We start from the raw sequence: 15,837 nt of genomic DNA, 5'->3' as shown, positions 1-15,837 counted from the left end.
ACTATCCTAGCACTTTTACAAAGGCTAGACTTAGAATCAACATGCCTTCCAATTTTGAATCTAAATGTAAACGTAAGCATTTGTTTTATTTCTATAAGATGATACCCCAGGAGAAACTGGTTGCCCATGACAAAAATTTCACATTACAAATTTTAACCTTCTTTAATCTTCCCCCCACTGCACGGGACCACATCATGCCTATTTCAGTCTTACCTCCAGATCCCCTCCAGAGGTGAAAATACATTATAAAAAAGCAAGGCTATTTTTATACGAGAATATTATATGTACTAAAAATATATTCTCCCCTTTACTCTGCCCCATTAACACTTCTGGGAAGAATATGTAGTGAGGGGAGAATATACCTCTTGGAGATTTCTGGTTTTACTCCTTCCTCTCTTCTTACCGTTACTAGACATCGACACATGTTTGCGTAAGCCACAGAGAAACTGGGTTCGTCAATAGCCTTCTCAAAGACCAGGTCAATGACTCCTTTCAGCCGCTCCTCTGTGTCAACAGTAAGTCCTGACACTTGCTTCATCAGTTGGTTGAACATCTGTGGTGTCAATTTATTTAAGATACTTCGAACTTTTCTAAAAAGTTCCTAGAAGGACCACAAAAAGGAAAAAAGCCATTATATTATCTGTGACAATATGATGCTTTCTATAAGGACTAATATTTTATTTGTAATTTATAAGTGCAATTTCTTAAATTATTAACAAAGATTGTGAATGAGTCACACAAATAATTAAATCTATTTTATCATATACTAAAAATTTATACCACCTATTTTTTTTTATTTTTTTTTCCTTGAATTCTGATGAGAATTCAAGGAACTAGGTATAGTCACATTCCACTGGTGGGACTGTAATTTGGCATATTTCCAAGGGCAATTTGGCAATGTGTACTAAAACTTTTAAACCAGCAATTTTACTTTCATAAATTTATTCATATTTAAGGATAGGTTAAAAAGGATTTTAGCCATCATAACTTCAATCAGTAACCCTTTATAGCAAATAACTTAAATGTCCTAAAATAGAATTTAATCTACAAATGGTATAACATAAATTATCATATAAAACACTAGGCAGAAGTTACTTAAAATAATGTTATAGAAATCTTCATCAAATTAGAAATAGAAGTGAACTTCCTCAACTAGAAAAAGGCCATTGATAACCTTACTCAGTAGTGAAAGAATAAGTGTTTTCCCCCTAACAGTGAGAGCAAGACAAAAAACGTCTGTTCTCACCATTCCTATTCAAAATCTTATTGGAGGTCCTATTCAGCGGAATAAACAGAGGAAAGGAACTACAACCCACACAGATCTAAAAGAAGAAATAAAATTCCCTTTTCACAAATGACTGTCTTCACAGAAAAATCATAAGAAATCTATAAAAGTAGACACTGAGTCTAGCAGGTTTGTAGAACACAAGTCAATATACAAAAATCAACTTTATTTTTATGTATTAGCAATAAACAACTAGAAATTACATTTTTAAAAAGTACAATCTATAACAGCACCAAAACCATGAAGTACTTAGATAAGAATCTATCAAAATATCCGTAGGAGTTGTGTGATGAAATGTGTGATTGATGAAAGAAATCAAGAAGCACCAAAATAAATAGAGATCTATACCATGTTCCTGTATTGTAAAACTCACTATTGTTAAGTTGCCAGTTTTACCCAAAGAGATCTACAGATTTAACACAATCAAAATAAAATAACTAATAAAGTATTTTTTGGAGAGTGGAAGAGTAGAAATCAAGAAGCTGATTCATCAGTTGAAATGGAAAAACAAAAACAAGAACAGCTTAACAATTTCAAAAAAAACCAAAAATTGGAAGACATATAATCTAATTTTAACACTTACTATATGAAGCTACTATGCATAGACAGTGGTACTGGCCAGAGAACAGACACATAAATCACGAGAACAGAATGAGAAGTGTAGAAATAGATTCACACATATATGAAGAACTGATTTTCAACAAAGGTGCAAAGAAAATTCAGTGGACAAAGGCTAAGTCTTTTCAACAAATGACGCTGGAACAACTGGATATTCATAAGCAAAAAAAAAAAAGGAAAAATCTTGATTCATACCTTACACATAACACAAAAATTAAAACAGGATCACAAGCTGAAATGTAAAATCCAAAATTAGAAACTTCTGGAACAGAGCAGGACCAAAATTTTGTATTCTTATATGCACAGACTTTTTAAATGAGACAGCAAAAGCACAATGTGAGAATGAAAAAATCGATAAATTGAGCATCATCAAAGTTAAAAACTTATGCTTGGCAAAAGATACTATTAAGAAAATGAAAAAACAAACCACAGATTGGGGGAAAACTTTAAAAAAAAAATACACATTTGACAAAGGATTTATATGCAGAATAATAATTAAAAAAAAAAAAACCTTTCAAAATTCAATAAGACAGCATACCAACCAACAAAACAGGCCAAAAGATATAAAGAAAACTGTACTAAAGAAGATACACAAATGGCAAATAAGCTCATGAAAAAATGTCCTTATTCAACACACTGGTCTTTTGGAAAATGCAAATTGAAATTACACTGAGATATTATCACACATCCATTAGGATGGTTAAAATTTACAGAACAGAAAATAATATGTGCTGGTGGAGACTGAACTATTCAAACTCTCATGCCTTGCCGGTTACCATCCTGGAAAACAGTTTGGTATAGTCTTAATAAAGTTAAACCTGTGTTTACCATACAACTCACTGATTCAATAGCTAGGAATTTACCCCAAAGAAACAAAAAAAAATGTGCTCACACAGGTTTTCTATGTGAATGTTCACAGTAATTTTATTCATAATTACTAAAACCTGAAAAGTGTTTATCTTGTGAATGGATTCAGTAATGAAAAATAACCTAATAATACATGTAATATTATGGATGAGTATCAAATATATTCACTGAGTAAAAGAAGCTTTACTCAGAATGGTTCCATATTTATATGACATTCTGGAAAAGGCAACACTACAGGGACTTTCCAGGTGGCACGCTGGCAAACAGTCCGCCTGCCAGTGTAGTAGGTGCAAGAGATGCAGGCTTGATCCGCTGGAGTAGGAAACGGCAACCTACTCCAGTATGCCTGCCTGGAAAATTTCATGGACAAAGGAACCTGGCGGGCTACAGTTCATGGGGTCACAGAGTCAGATACGCCTGAGTGCACAAACGCGTGCGTACACACACAGAGGGACAAACACACGTGACAGGCCGCCAGAAGTGAGCACGGGCAGGAGAGGATGAACAGAAAGCAGAATAAGAAAATGTCAGGGGGCTGATGGCAATGTTCTACGTCTTGATTGTGGTGGCAGTAACACAACTGTGTTTGGCAAGAATTATAGAACTGTAAACAAAGAAGGAAATCTAACTAAATGTAAATTGTGTCTCAGTAAAAATATGAAGTTGTGAAAATCCATGAAACCATGATACAGTAACTGAAAAACCTATAAAATATTTTGTTTGATCCCTATATAATTTAATCTGAATATAAGGATTTTTAGAAAGTGTACCAGTGTATCAACAGTTTTCTCTAAACAGAAGATAGTAAATAAATCTATTTAAATTTTTTAAAATCATATTGTCAACTTTTAAAGCAATAAGTCAGCTTCACTTTTATACAGAAGAAAAAATTTCAAGTTTATTAGGGATGAGGGAGTCATTGCACTTCTCCAAATTGCCTGTATCAACTGAGACAGCACCATTTAGGTCTAAAACTTTAATTTGTGCTTTACACAAAAACAAAATAAAAACAAAACTAAAACCCAGCCTTCAGATCTTCAAATATATCAGAAAATACTCAGCTGAGAAAAACAGGAAAATAAAGAGGTCATTTATTGAAGTAATGTACAGTAAGTGACTACAGTTAATAAGGCTGTTGCAAATATCATATGGTATTGCTTATATGTGGAATCCAAAAAAAAAAGTCCAAATGAACTTATTTAGAAAACAGAAACAAAGTCATAGATGTAGAAAACAAACATATGGTTACCAGAGGGAAACGGGGGATAGGAATAAATTGAGAGATTGGGATTACCATATACACACTATTGTATATGTTTTTCCAGTAGTCTTGTATGCATGTGAGAGTTGGACGATAAAAAAGGCTGAACACCAAATTGATGCTTTTGAACTGTGGTGCTGGAGAAGACTCTTGAGAGAGCAAAGAGATCAAATCCTAAAGGAAATCAGTCCTGAATATTCATTGGAAGAACTGATGCTGAAGCTGAAGCTCCAATACTTTGGCCACCTGATGCAAAGAGCCAACTCACTGGAAAAGACCCTGATGCTGGGAAAGACTGAAGGCAGGAGAAGAAGGGGACGACAGAGGACAAGATGTCAGATGGCATCACTGACCCAATGGATGTGAGTTTGATCAAGCTATGGGAGATGGCGGAGGACAGGGAAGGAAGCCTGGCATGCTGTAGTGCACGGGGTCACAGAGTTGAGCGACTGAACAGCAGGGACCTTTGTAAGCACAGGGAACTCTACTCACTACTCTGTAGTGACCAACATGGAAAAAGAATCTAAAAAAGAGTGAATACATGGGGATGCGTAACTGATTCACTTTTGCTGTACACCTGAAACTAACACAAAGTAAATCACCAATACGCCAATAAAAATTAAAATACAAGGAAAATAATACTGTTTTGCACATTTGAAAAGTTTTTACCACAAGTATAAAATTCTGCACGATGATGGACATTAAGTAAGCTGTGGTGATCATTTTGCAATATACATACAAAATATTGAATGATTATGTTGTACACCTAAAAAGTAATATGTCAATTTATACCTGAATTGAAAAAGGAGATCTCCAGTATCAAAACACAAAACACTGACCAAAAGCCATTTATTCATTATAACTGAGTATCTACTTGATGTTTTGTAGTTTCATTTAGGTACAAATAAAGCATAAGGCACAGTAATCAAAACCGTCAAAATTCAGTTTCAAAGACAGGAAATTTACAAGAGAAATGACAGAGCAAAGCAAGAGGTTGATGAGAAGCTAGAGAAGTGAGGGTTGTAGTGGGTCGGTGAGGACACAACTTCAGAAGGAAACGAGAACGGGGCCGGATTATACAGGGCAAAAAAAAAGCCGGCCACGTGAAAAAAGGGTGGCAGGGGGACAGAAGATATTTTAGGAAGGGAAATATTTTAGAAAGGAATTGTTATTGAGGCTCTTCTACTGAAGGACTAGGAAACAGTCAGGAAAGATCAGAGGACTAGTGCGCACCAGGGGGAAGAAAATGACAGGACGGCAAGTTAGAAGCCAGAGCGAGGGGGGAAAAATCACCCGTCAGAGACGAGCGAGGCGGCAGCAGTGGGGTTACTGCATCAAGAGGGGAAGGGAGATGAAACAGCGGCCTGATCGCAACTGTAGTGTATGTTACGTGAAGGAGTCCAGACACGTCATTAGTAATGATTTCCTAGAAATGTTTCAAGGAGAGGACTAATTCTTACAGTATCCACTGGTGATCATTCATAATGTTGCTATAAATAGAGAGTGGTAGGAACAAACCTCAGCGTGAAAGAGTTTTCTGGAAGTGGCGGCAACAATAAAACTATTGTTTTGACAAAAGGATAGAAAAAGAGTAACAGGAGGAACAACTGGTCAACATGGGATATACCTGCGCAGAGAAGAATGAAAACACAAAAGGAGAGGGAATGAAGCAAAGATGCTCTGTGTTAAGAAGAAAAAGTGTCAAGAAAAGGGGCTGTACTGGCCCTGAATAAGAAGTCTATCAATCCTGCATTGGATTTGCTTTATCTATTCATTAAAGAAAACTGAACTAATTAATGATACCTCAAAGTCAATATAATTATTCTGTTTCTGAAATAACAATTAATAATGGGGAGAACTTAGTCAGAATCGCCATCATTAAAAAGTCTCCAAAAACTAGTGCTGGAAAGGGTGTGGAGAAAAGGGAACCCTCCTATACTTTTGGTGGGAATGTAAATTGGTGCAGCTACTATGGAAGACAGTACAGAGGTTCCTTAAAAAACTGACAATAGAGTTTTCATGTGATACAGCAATTCCACTCGTGGGCATATATCCAGACAAAACTATAATTTGAAAAGATGCACGCATTCCAATGTTCACAGCAGCATTATTTACAAATGCCAAGACATGGGAACAACCTAAAAGGTCACAGACAGACGAATGGGTAAAGTTGTGATACATGCACATATCACATCAACATATATGTGTGCACACACACACACACACACACATAAAATGAAACACTACTCAATCATAAAAAGGGTGAAAGAATGCCACTCGCAGCAATATAGATGGACCTAGAGATTATCATACTAAGTAACATAGAAAAACACAAATACCTATGATACCACTTACATATGGAATCGAAAATATAATATAAATGGACTTATTCACAAAACAGAAACAGACTCACAGATCTAGATACAAAAGGGGAGAGGGAGTGGGGAAGGGATAAATTAGAGTTTGGGTATAGCAAATACACAATATTATATATAAAACAGACAAACAACAAGGTTCTACTGTATGGCACAGGGAACTATATTCAATATCCTGTAATAAAACACAATGGAAAATAATATGAAAATAAATATATATCCATATATACACATACACACACATATATATCTCTGAATCACTTTGCTGTCTGCTAGAAACTAACACAACTTTAGTTGATTTAGAACTAGAAATTAGATTTAGTTTCTAAATCAACTATACTTCAATAAAATTTTTTTAAAAATGGGGAGAACTCTGTTACAGAATAGAGAGAGGTACAAGCTCACAACAAATGGACTACTCAGTAACCACAACGGCTGCGAGCACCCCTCAAAGCTTCAGATTCTTCATATGAAAAAAAGAGAAAACGTGTATTCCTGCCTTCACAGGTGTTGTAAGAATCTAATGCAATAAGGCACTAATACAAGTGCCTTAAACACTAAAAGAAGACATCTTCATCTTCAATGATAAATATCTAGCAGTAAATTTAAAACTTTTAGGCCCCTATTCATTAAGTACTTCTCAGAGGGAATAGAAGCAGGAATGCAGAAGATTTTTTTAAAGGTTGAGAAATCTTCAGGAAAGATTAGGTTCTTGATTTTAGTGCATCTGGAGCAGGATGTCTTTGGGACAAATGACTGAGGCAATTGTGAGAAAGATGAACAAAGGCAAGCAGCCGATCTGGGTCTGACAAAACGGCTTGTAATGCATCAGTTCATCTTGGTCCTGGCGGTATGAACAGCCTTGCTGCTAAGTTTCTTGTTTAACAAGTATTGATTGAGTGTCTACTATGTATGAGGTCCTGTGCTGGTGGCTCAATCAAGATCGGATTTGTAAGGCACATCTCTCTCCCAGGGACATCATCATCCCAAGTACGTAACTGGGCTCCCAGAAGCACGTCAAGCGCAAGTGCTTTATATTGCTTCACTTCAACTTCACAGTGTTCCAGAAGGCACACAATATTAGTGTCCTAATTAGTGTCAAATCAGTTATCTTATTTAGAATCAAAAATATCTAAAGGATATAGCAGAGGTAACACAGGGATAGGAACTGGCATTGTGTGTACAGCAAAAGATGAATAGGGTTTTATATAAATTGACACACAAAAACAAGTATGTGTGGATTAAAGGAATTCATTCAATTTACCCTAAGGAGTTCTGAGAGAGGATATGCACAAAAAGATGCAAAGAATTCAACTTTATTACCAAAGAATGTAAAATAAGATGCATTTCTAAATTCTAACTTATTAGAAATGAAACAAAAAGCAAGATACTAACTAGACTACCACAGGACAATGAATAAGAATCTAAAAACACATTTTTAAGATAAGCAAATATGATCTAAGCGTGAATGACAGAATTCTGTGACATGTGAGCCCGTGAAATACAGTGCATGTTTTGAAAAGCACACGGAATGCAACTTCACGAGAAAACAGGTTGTTGGCATTCATGATGGCTTTTAGAGTAATGCCTGTAGTAAGAAAAAATTAGAGAAAATCTTATATTCACAGGGCAAAAAGATGAACTAAAACAACACCATTATAATCCCAGAGCAACACCAGCGCGCCTTCGGCTCTCACCTGGGTTTTGATGCTCTCGGGGTCCTCAGCTTGGCTGTCCCGCTTCTGACTGGGCTTCCATGCGTTCTCTGCCTTCCTCAGATGCACGTCTTCTTTCACAGAGACGGTGATGATCTTCCTGGGCTCTCTCCTCTGGCCAGGCTGCGATCTCCGTGGTCCAACATTCAACAGCTAGGACAAGAGTATTCCTTATTACATCCACACAGGGTACTTACAACCTACCGTCTCTGCTGTGCTGCTCAAGTTAGGACTGAGGATGGCAGGAAACACTTCTAGGTGCAAAGATGGGTATCAGGCAGTCAACGCAGATGTGATCTTTTCTTTTTTTGGTGGGGGGGTGTGTTAGAACATCATCACTGTAGCATACACCACGACTACAATTTTTGACTCTGACGTCCTAAATGAGATATGTCTGATAAAGCTATTGTATCTAACAAAAAAGACTACCCTAAGTGAAACTGCTGCTTCTTTTTTTCAGCTCGCTATGTGACTTTGGACTAGTCACTTGAACAACTACAAAAATTCAGAGGCAGAGAGCGCCACAGTTACAAATCTGCTTCAAAAACTGTGTTTCTAAACTTTTAGTGTGCAATGCAAATACACCCTTACCATGAAAATTATCTACAGCATAGACACCCAGACTGACTGTAGACCTTAACAGATCCCTCTAAGTTTGCTGGGCCAGAAATACTAAAATAAGTCTTCCTTATGTCATTAATAAAATCCAACTAAATCGTTCCCTGAAAGAACGCCTTTGTCAGCTCTTTGTTCCTCCCAGAGTCCCATTATGCTCATTCTGTTAAAACCAATGGATGTTAGCATCTCACACTGGTCATCAAATCAGAAATGTTACTGTAACAGTAATGGGTAAGTTAAAAGTTGTATTCTATGTACTAAAATGTTCCTAATAAATGCTACTCTAAATGCCTGGAAATACTTTTTCAAGATTAAATATCTGGAGTGATAGTGAGTTCTGCTTATGATCAATTCAAGATCTGGGATACTGACTGCCCTTACTTTTTCTGACAGGTCCTTCTCTAAACGATGAAGAAATATTACATTAGCTTTCAAGAGGAAAAAAGGAGGAGAAAAAAAAATGCTTCATTCAAGACACACAGACCAGAATCCTATCTCACTTAATGTTCCAATACTGCCCTTTAAGTAGAAACTAAAGCAATTATCCTCCAATAAAGAAAATAAATAAAAGGTCATACTTCATATAGAAAGACACATTCGAGAGAGACATGGTCTGAGGACTCTGATAAGCTTAAGGGCCTTTACACATCACCCATCTCAGAATTAATTATTTTACCTTTCCTTGACCATGTGCCCTAATTAGAAACAGCAGTATTAAAGATCTTTCAGGATCAAAATCTACATTTTCTGGGCAAGACACACCAATCAAATATGTCTAGCTAAGGACTCAGTACTAATGATATAATGTTAGATTATTTTGTAATCTAACAAATGAAATGACAAAAAAAAAACAAACAAAAAATTGAAGTCAAATAAACCCTGAGATACCACACATGGTATAAGACAGAACTAAAGAAGATCATCAGACTGGAAAAGTATCAACTGGGAAGAGCTGCTAAACCAGACAGTACTACTATAACATTTACTTCTTACTGAAACCTTGATAGTTCAGGCAAAAGAACTGTTAAGAAAAGGCAGTAAACCACGTATTGTCTGGTTTTTATAATTCAAAATATATTCTACTGTTAATTCATGTCGGTTACTATCTTTTTCAAAGTTTGGATAAAATTCAAATAAACAGATCACAGATACTCAATTTAATCCATGCATCTGCACTTAGAAACTTTTTAAAAACAATGATTGGTGGGTATTATAAAAGGTATTACGGCAAAATCATGTAAGAGCCATAGTATAATTTGTGGATATAATTTTGTTTGTATAAAGTTAGAAAATATTCATTTCCAAAAGAAATTACAAATACCAATGAACGTTTGAGATTTCTAAAAAGTAAATACGATTTACGAAACAACTCTTTATCTGTCCCAAGACAAATATAAGTGAATTTCAGACAAGCAGCAAAGAGATATGAGAAATATTAAATAAGTAGATAACAACAGCGTTTCAAAGTCAAAAAAGGTTATGGAAAAATGACTGTTTTTTTTTTTAAGTCCCAGATTAAAAAATCGTAATTATAACCCATGTGCAATCTCCCCGGACAAATTTAAGTATCTCTGGATAAAACTAGGATACTGCTCACAAATATTTACCCAAGTATACTGAGTCCTCAACAGATTATTATTCTTATAAATGCTTAATATGCTTGAATAATTAATGTCTAACATTCTTCTGTTTATACTCAGAACGATTCACTGGAACATCAGTGCCTAGAAGGGCTACGGTGAAGTGGAGAAGAGAGGAAGATCAGAAGACAAAGAGCCGTGGTCTCTGGACACAGCTCTGCCGCTTATGAGCAAAGTTACCAGGAGCAAGTCTCAACTTTGCTGAACTCAAACCATCTCACATATTAAGTGCTTATCGCACCTACAGAGGTTATTACTAGGACCATGGGATATATAACAGTAAGGCATGCAAAAGGACCTTAAAAACTAAGTACAACATCAGGTTGTACAATGTCATCATGAATACCAAAGAAAAAAAAGAAATTTTTAAAAAAGTGATATGCAGAATGGTATAAAAACCTTTAAACACCCTGTATCCTTTTTGTGTGTGAAAAACTTAATATAAATTGTCAGATTTACAGTATCATTCAAAAGTGGTACCATAGGTAACGAATGACTTTATTTACTAAATACAGATAAAATTCTAGGACCCTGTGCTAAGAGTTATGGAACATATAAAAAGAAATAAAGCCTGGTTTCCTTGCTTGAAAGACAATTCTGACTGATGGTGAGAAGATGAACTTCAAGGTATAATGTATGCAGGGTCCACATTTCTTAAATGTATTACATAAGAAACTATACTGATCTTTGTTGTAGAATTGAATATATATTGCTCCTATCTCAGAGACTAAAACCTCAAACTTTTCTGCTTGCTTGGATAATCAAAGAAAATAGGACCAATATGCACTGTAGCATTTTTTTTTTTTTTTAAGAGATACAACCAATAGCCCCTTTAAGAAAGAAAAGGATGATACGTGCTCAGGAAACCGCTCTGTATGTGGGATTTTTATCACAGTTCAGTGAATCTGAAATTTAGTTAAAATGAACATGAATGGAAGTTACTGGTCTAGGTCTACAGCCCTTTTCTCAATACATTTCTTTTGAGGCACATTCTGTGATATCTGCAAACAGATTATTATTAAAATTAACACCACAATAGCCAAGTAACTTGACTTCTAAAAAACTACAGAGATGATACTGCCTGGGTGCTTCCATCAAAAGATGAAATTTTATGGTTAAAAATTATATAGAACTATGTATGACACTAATACAATTGCTACGCGTTAAAAATATTTTATAACAAGCCTGTTGCAGGCAAGTTTATACCAGGAGTCACAGCAGCTAAGGCTAGACTAGAAGCACACCTAGCAGATCTTACCAAGTTTGGATGGTAAGTATTTATAAGCCAATTTGGAAGTTGTATGGAGCCAAAAACTATGAGGAGTAGGGTTGTGTTTTTTTTCCCCCAAGCAGCATTATTAATTGTTCCTTTATATGTTATATATATTCTTTAAAATTCCCATCTTTATTTTCTCCAATACACCAAGTAAGCTGGACAAATTAAATGGAGAATATTTGTTAGCTATGGGAACTGTTGGAAGAATAATTACTTATATTAAGACTCAACGTATCAATATTACTCTGATTGATCACAATTCCACTTAAAAAACAGCATGTGGAACACTGACAGAGCTATGAAAAAAAAGTGAGTTAAACAATTAAAGTGAATATTTTTGGAGACTCTACAAATTATAGATAATGGTTCATCTCCTGAAACATTACTTTGCACTAAATAATCATTTACCTGACATATGTAGGCAAATAAATTACTGGGCAAATATACACTGGGACAGTTGCTTTAAAAACTCATTCTCTAGTTTCAGTATTTTGAGTGAGATATAGCTATGCTTAATTCATAATACCTCCTTTAAGCTATATCTGATTATCAGACAATAGCAAGCTGATAATGAAAACTGACAGTATACACCGGAAGAGGAGATGCAGCAATTCTTATCTTCTGTGAGTGACATATGAACAAAACTGAGCGACATGATAACCACAGATATTAACCAGAGAATAATCAAAATGGCATCAACATTATTTCAAATGTTTGGCAAAACAAAGATATAAACTGAAACCAAAACGAAAACAAAGATTAACAAATATATATTTAACCCACCAGTGAAGGGAAATAATACTGAAAAACAGGTATAAAACAGTTTCTAGAAAGCTGCTTTCTAAGACTTTCTGGTGAGGAAATTCCAACTTTAGAAAAAAACTTTAATTTGGTATTTAGAGAAATTAAAATTTCAAACCTGAGTAAGAATAGAATATTATACACACAGAGGTCTTTAAGAAGGTGATGCTCAAGAAAAAGTATGCTTCAAATTAAAATTTTCTCTAGGTTTTATAAAGCCTCCGACACAGTGTAGACATTCCAGTGTTTTCAATCAGTGTTTGGTTAGGCAAATAATTCAAACATCTACAAAGTGTGATTTGTTGTTAGAAGGTGTCGTCTCATTCCAGAGCAAGTTTCAGAAGTCGCCATTCCCAAAATAAAAAGGTGATGGGGAAATAAACAGTGCCACCTTCTATAAGTATATTTTTACAAACATAACGTAGTGTAAACAGGGTAATCCACAAATGTACAGCAAACCCTGAGCTCCTTCAGAACTTTAGATTAAGTCCTCTCTATATCATTCCAAGTTGGGGAAAAAGAGGTATTCACATCACTGGCAACTTCACCCCAATGCTTTCTACAAGTCTCCAAAGCATGCAGTAGGCAGAGCCTGTCAAAGTCTGCTCAGTGCAGTGCCCAGCATAACTCCATGGGTGATGCCACTTCCACCGCTGAAGAGCCTGCCACTGGGAGTGTAAAGGTAATCTGCAGTTTACCAATACTGCACTCTTTTGTATATATCATGTTTTCATATTTTGACTTCACGACTTACAGTAAGTGAGAAGAGCAAAACAGGAAATGTAACACCAGAAACTACTGTGTTTTTTTTTTTAAAAAAGGATTCAGCGCACCCCAATAGGCAGGCTCTTCAGGGGTGGGTGCGACATCACCAGTGGAGTGGAAGGTGGGGCTTTGCTCTGTTCCAGAATTGGCAATCCATGCCTGCTTTGCACTTTGAAAATCTGTAGAAACAAAGACAAAGAGATGACCATTAGCTGAATGTCATCAGACATCTCTAGTATCTCGGGACACCTCAAGATAAAACAGGGATCCTATATAATGTTGGTTCTATGTTTAACCCACGTGCAGGTCTTCTCAACTGAAAAAATACGAAAAAAAAAAAAATTCAAGACCAAATTAATGCAGACCAGCTTCTTTCAAGTAAAAACTTGAAACTCAAGTGTATTCTTTATTTGTTTGAACATTAGTATGGAAAGGATCGTCTTCATCTCTTCTACTTCCTCTTCTTGGTTAGAAGAATCAAAGAATAAAAGTCGCTCTCCTGCCATTAGACAAGAAGTCATGAAGTCTATGACCGTCTCTAACTAATTGGGTTCTAGGGAACTTGCACTTACAGGTACACCTCTTCCACCAGGGGCTTGCCTTCCAAAATCTGCAAAGGCTGGAGTAAAGTCTGGTCCTCGAGGCAAAATCCGAGGATCCAGAGTTCGCATTGGCAATTTTGGTTGATTGATCTGCACAAAGAAGCAAAGGAAAGCTTAATACAAGTTTCAGAGCATTCATTGCCACAAAGACAAAAACTCAGACTAAAAAGTTATATCAGCTGACAAGATAAAGCTGGCTTTCTGAGCCAACAGGAGTCCAATCTGAATCACGATAGAGTATCCTGGGCTAGCCGCAGAGCCCTTAGGTCAACAGTGGTTATCTGGTTGCCTTGGAATGATCAGGTCTAAAATTCCCAGCTCACTTGACACTTTAGGACCAGCAGAATGGCACAAGACAAGCTATTTTGAGAACTTATGGACTACAGCCAAATTTTGGAATCATTTTCCAGGATCATTAAAGCACCTGCCTATAATAAATCTGATATAGCTTGTTTTGGTTTTGATGCTACTGACTTACGGTTAGTAAAGAATGTATTTTGAGTGGACAACAAATCTCAAAAGGAGACAAGTTTCATGTAGGATGACTTTGTTTTTTGGTTGTGCCCAGGGCTTGTGGGATCTTAGCTCCCCAACCAGGGATTGAACCTAGATCCCAAGAATTAAAGTACCAAGTCCCAACCACTGGACTGCCAAGGAATTCTCTACGATGATCCATTTAAAATCTCATTTTGTCTGCTTTGTTAATCGGAGATATCTGGCTTTGTATAAGCATATAATGTGACTACAGACTCAGCAAAGCTAAGTAGCTTAGTGAGAAATCAACTCATCGCTGGCCAAAGTCAAACAGATAAGGCAAGCAGACAGGAGAAAACATTTTCTAAGAGGACAGTCTCATTCAGTGGGCATAACAAAGCTTGTCCTCCGAATACTGAAGTAGCCCTAAATTAGTACCAGCAGTCATTCAATTGTCTTCCCATAAGCACCTAAGAAAAAAGACTTAGCAAGAGAAGGAAGAAGATCTGTTGCTCTAAGAGAATAAATGCTACAAATAAGGCCTGGATAAGCAGCTACAGGGATTCTCAATAAGAACTGGATCTCACTCTGCAAGAAGGTTACCAACTACACTTTACTTAGGGATTAACAGTTCCTCTATAAAATGAGAGCTTAGTCACCAGAACTGGTTCATCACTGATGTATGTAAAATTATTCTGGCAAGTATACACCTGACTCTACATCTTTAAGTTGATAAACAGATGAAATAAACGCTGTACTAATTTTCTGTATGTACCATTAAGATCAGATGTAAAGAAAAAGGGTATCTATTTATTTGCACAGGATTAAAGACTCATCCTCCTATAAGTATCTACTGGGGAAATTCTGAGTTATACACTATTTGAATTACGTTTCCTCCCACTTAAGTTTGATCTGCCAAATTCTTATCTAGGTTTCTGACCTATCCTCAATGCTATTCTAATTCCCTATTGAGATTTTAGCACAGTGCAGAAACACGTCTACATCTCCTTAGGCGTTATTAGGCCCAAAAGACACACAATATCCACCTTTATCACTAGGAAATAGCTGTAATAAGCCAATAATAAATTTTAAAACTTTACCACTCAAATATGAGCCAAACCCCATGATTAGTATGAGCTACAGTAAACCTAAGACCCAATAATGCTTAATGAAACATTTAATTCAAATGTCACTTTAACAATTTCTACAAATTGCTCATACTTCACATATTATGGGGGCTTCCCCAGAAGCTCAGCTGGTAAAGAATCCACCTGCAATGCAGGAGATCCCGGATCAATTCCTGGGTTGGGAAGACCTGCTGGAGAAGGGACAGGCTACCCACTTCAGTATTCTTAGGCTTCCCTGGTGGCTCAGACAGTAAAGAATCCACCTGTAAGGCGGGAGACCTGGGTTTGATCTGTGGGTTGGGAAGATCCCCTGGAGAAGGGAATGGCTGGCTACCTACAGTCTTCTGGCTTGGAGAATTCCATGGACAGAGGAACCTGACAGGCTACAGTCCATGGGGTCACAAAGAGTTGGA

At 36.4% G+C, this 15,837-nt stretch overlaps 1 protein-coding gene across 43 annotated transcripts in view; it reads right to left on the bottom strand.

Annotated features, from left to right (window-relative positions):
- EIF4G3 (eukaryotic translation initiation factor 4 gamma 3) overlaps positions 1-15,837 on the bottom strand; it is a 357,082-nt gene that overhangs the window by 65,400 nt on the left and 275,845 nt on the right. For all 43 annotated transcript variants that reach the window (XR_014078267.1, XR_014078269.1, XR_014078268.1 and 40 more), the window contains 3 exons: positions 13,794-13,913; positions 8,104-8,274; positions 404-601 (listed from right to left, as the gene is read on the bottom strand). Coding sequence is in view for 31 of the 43 variants with exons in the window: in XM_081574712.1 (XP_081430838.1) it covers positions 404-601; positions 8,104-8,274; positions 13,794-13,913 (489 nt within the window). In the remaining 12 variants the exon portion in view is untranslated. The remainder of the gene's footprint in view (positions 1-403; positions 602-8,103; positions 8,275-13,793; positions 13,914-15,837) is intronic.

The sequence above is a fragment of the Giraffa tippelskirchi genome, chromosome 3 (genome assembly GCF_054371585.1).
Source record: "Giraffa tippelskirchi isolate mGirTip1 chromosome 3, T2T-mGirTip1v1.2.pri, whole genome shotgun sequence".
Taxonomy (NCBI): Eukaryota; Metazoa; Chordata; class Mammalia; order Artiodactyla; family Giraffidae; genus Giraffa; species Giraffa tippelskirchi.
Note: the sequence above shows the minus strand (reverse complement) of the source record. Positions and strands in the feature narration are given on the sequence as shown.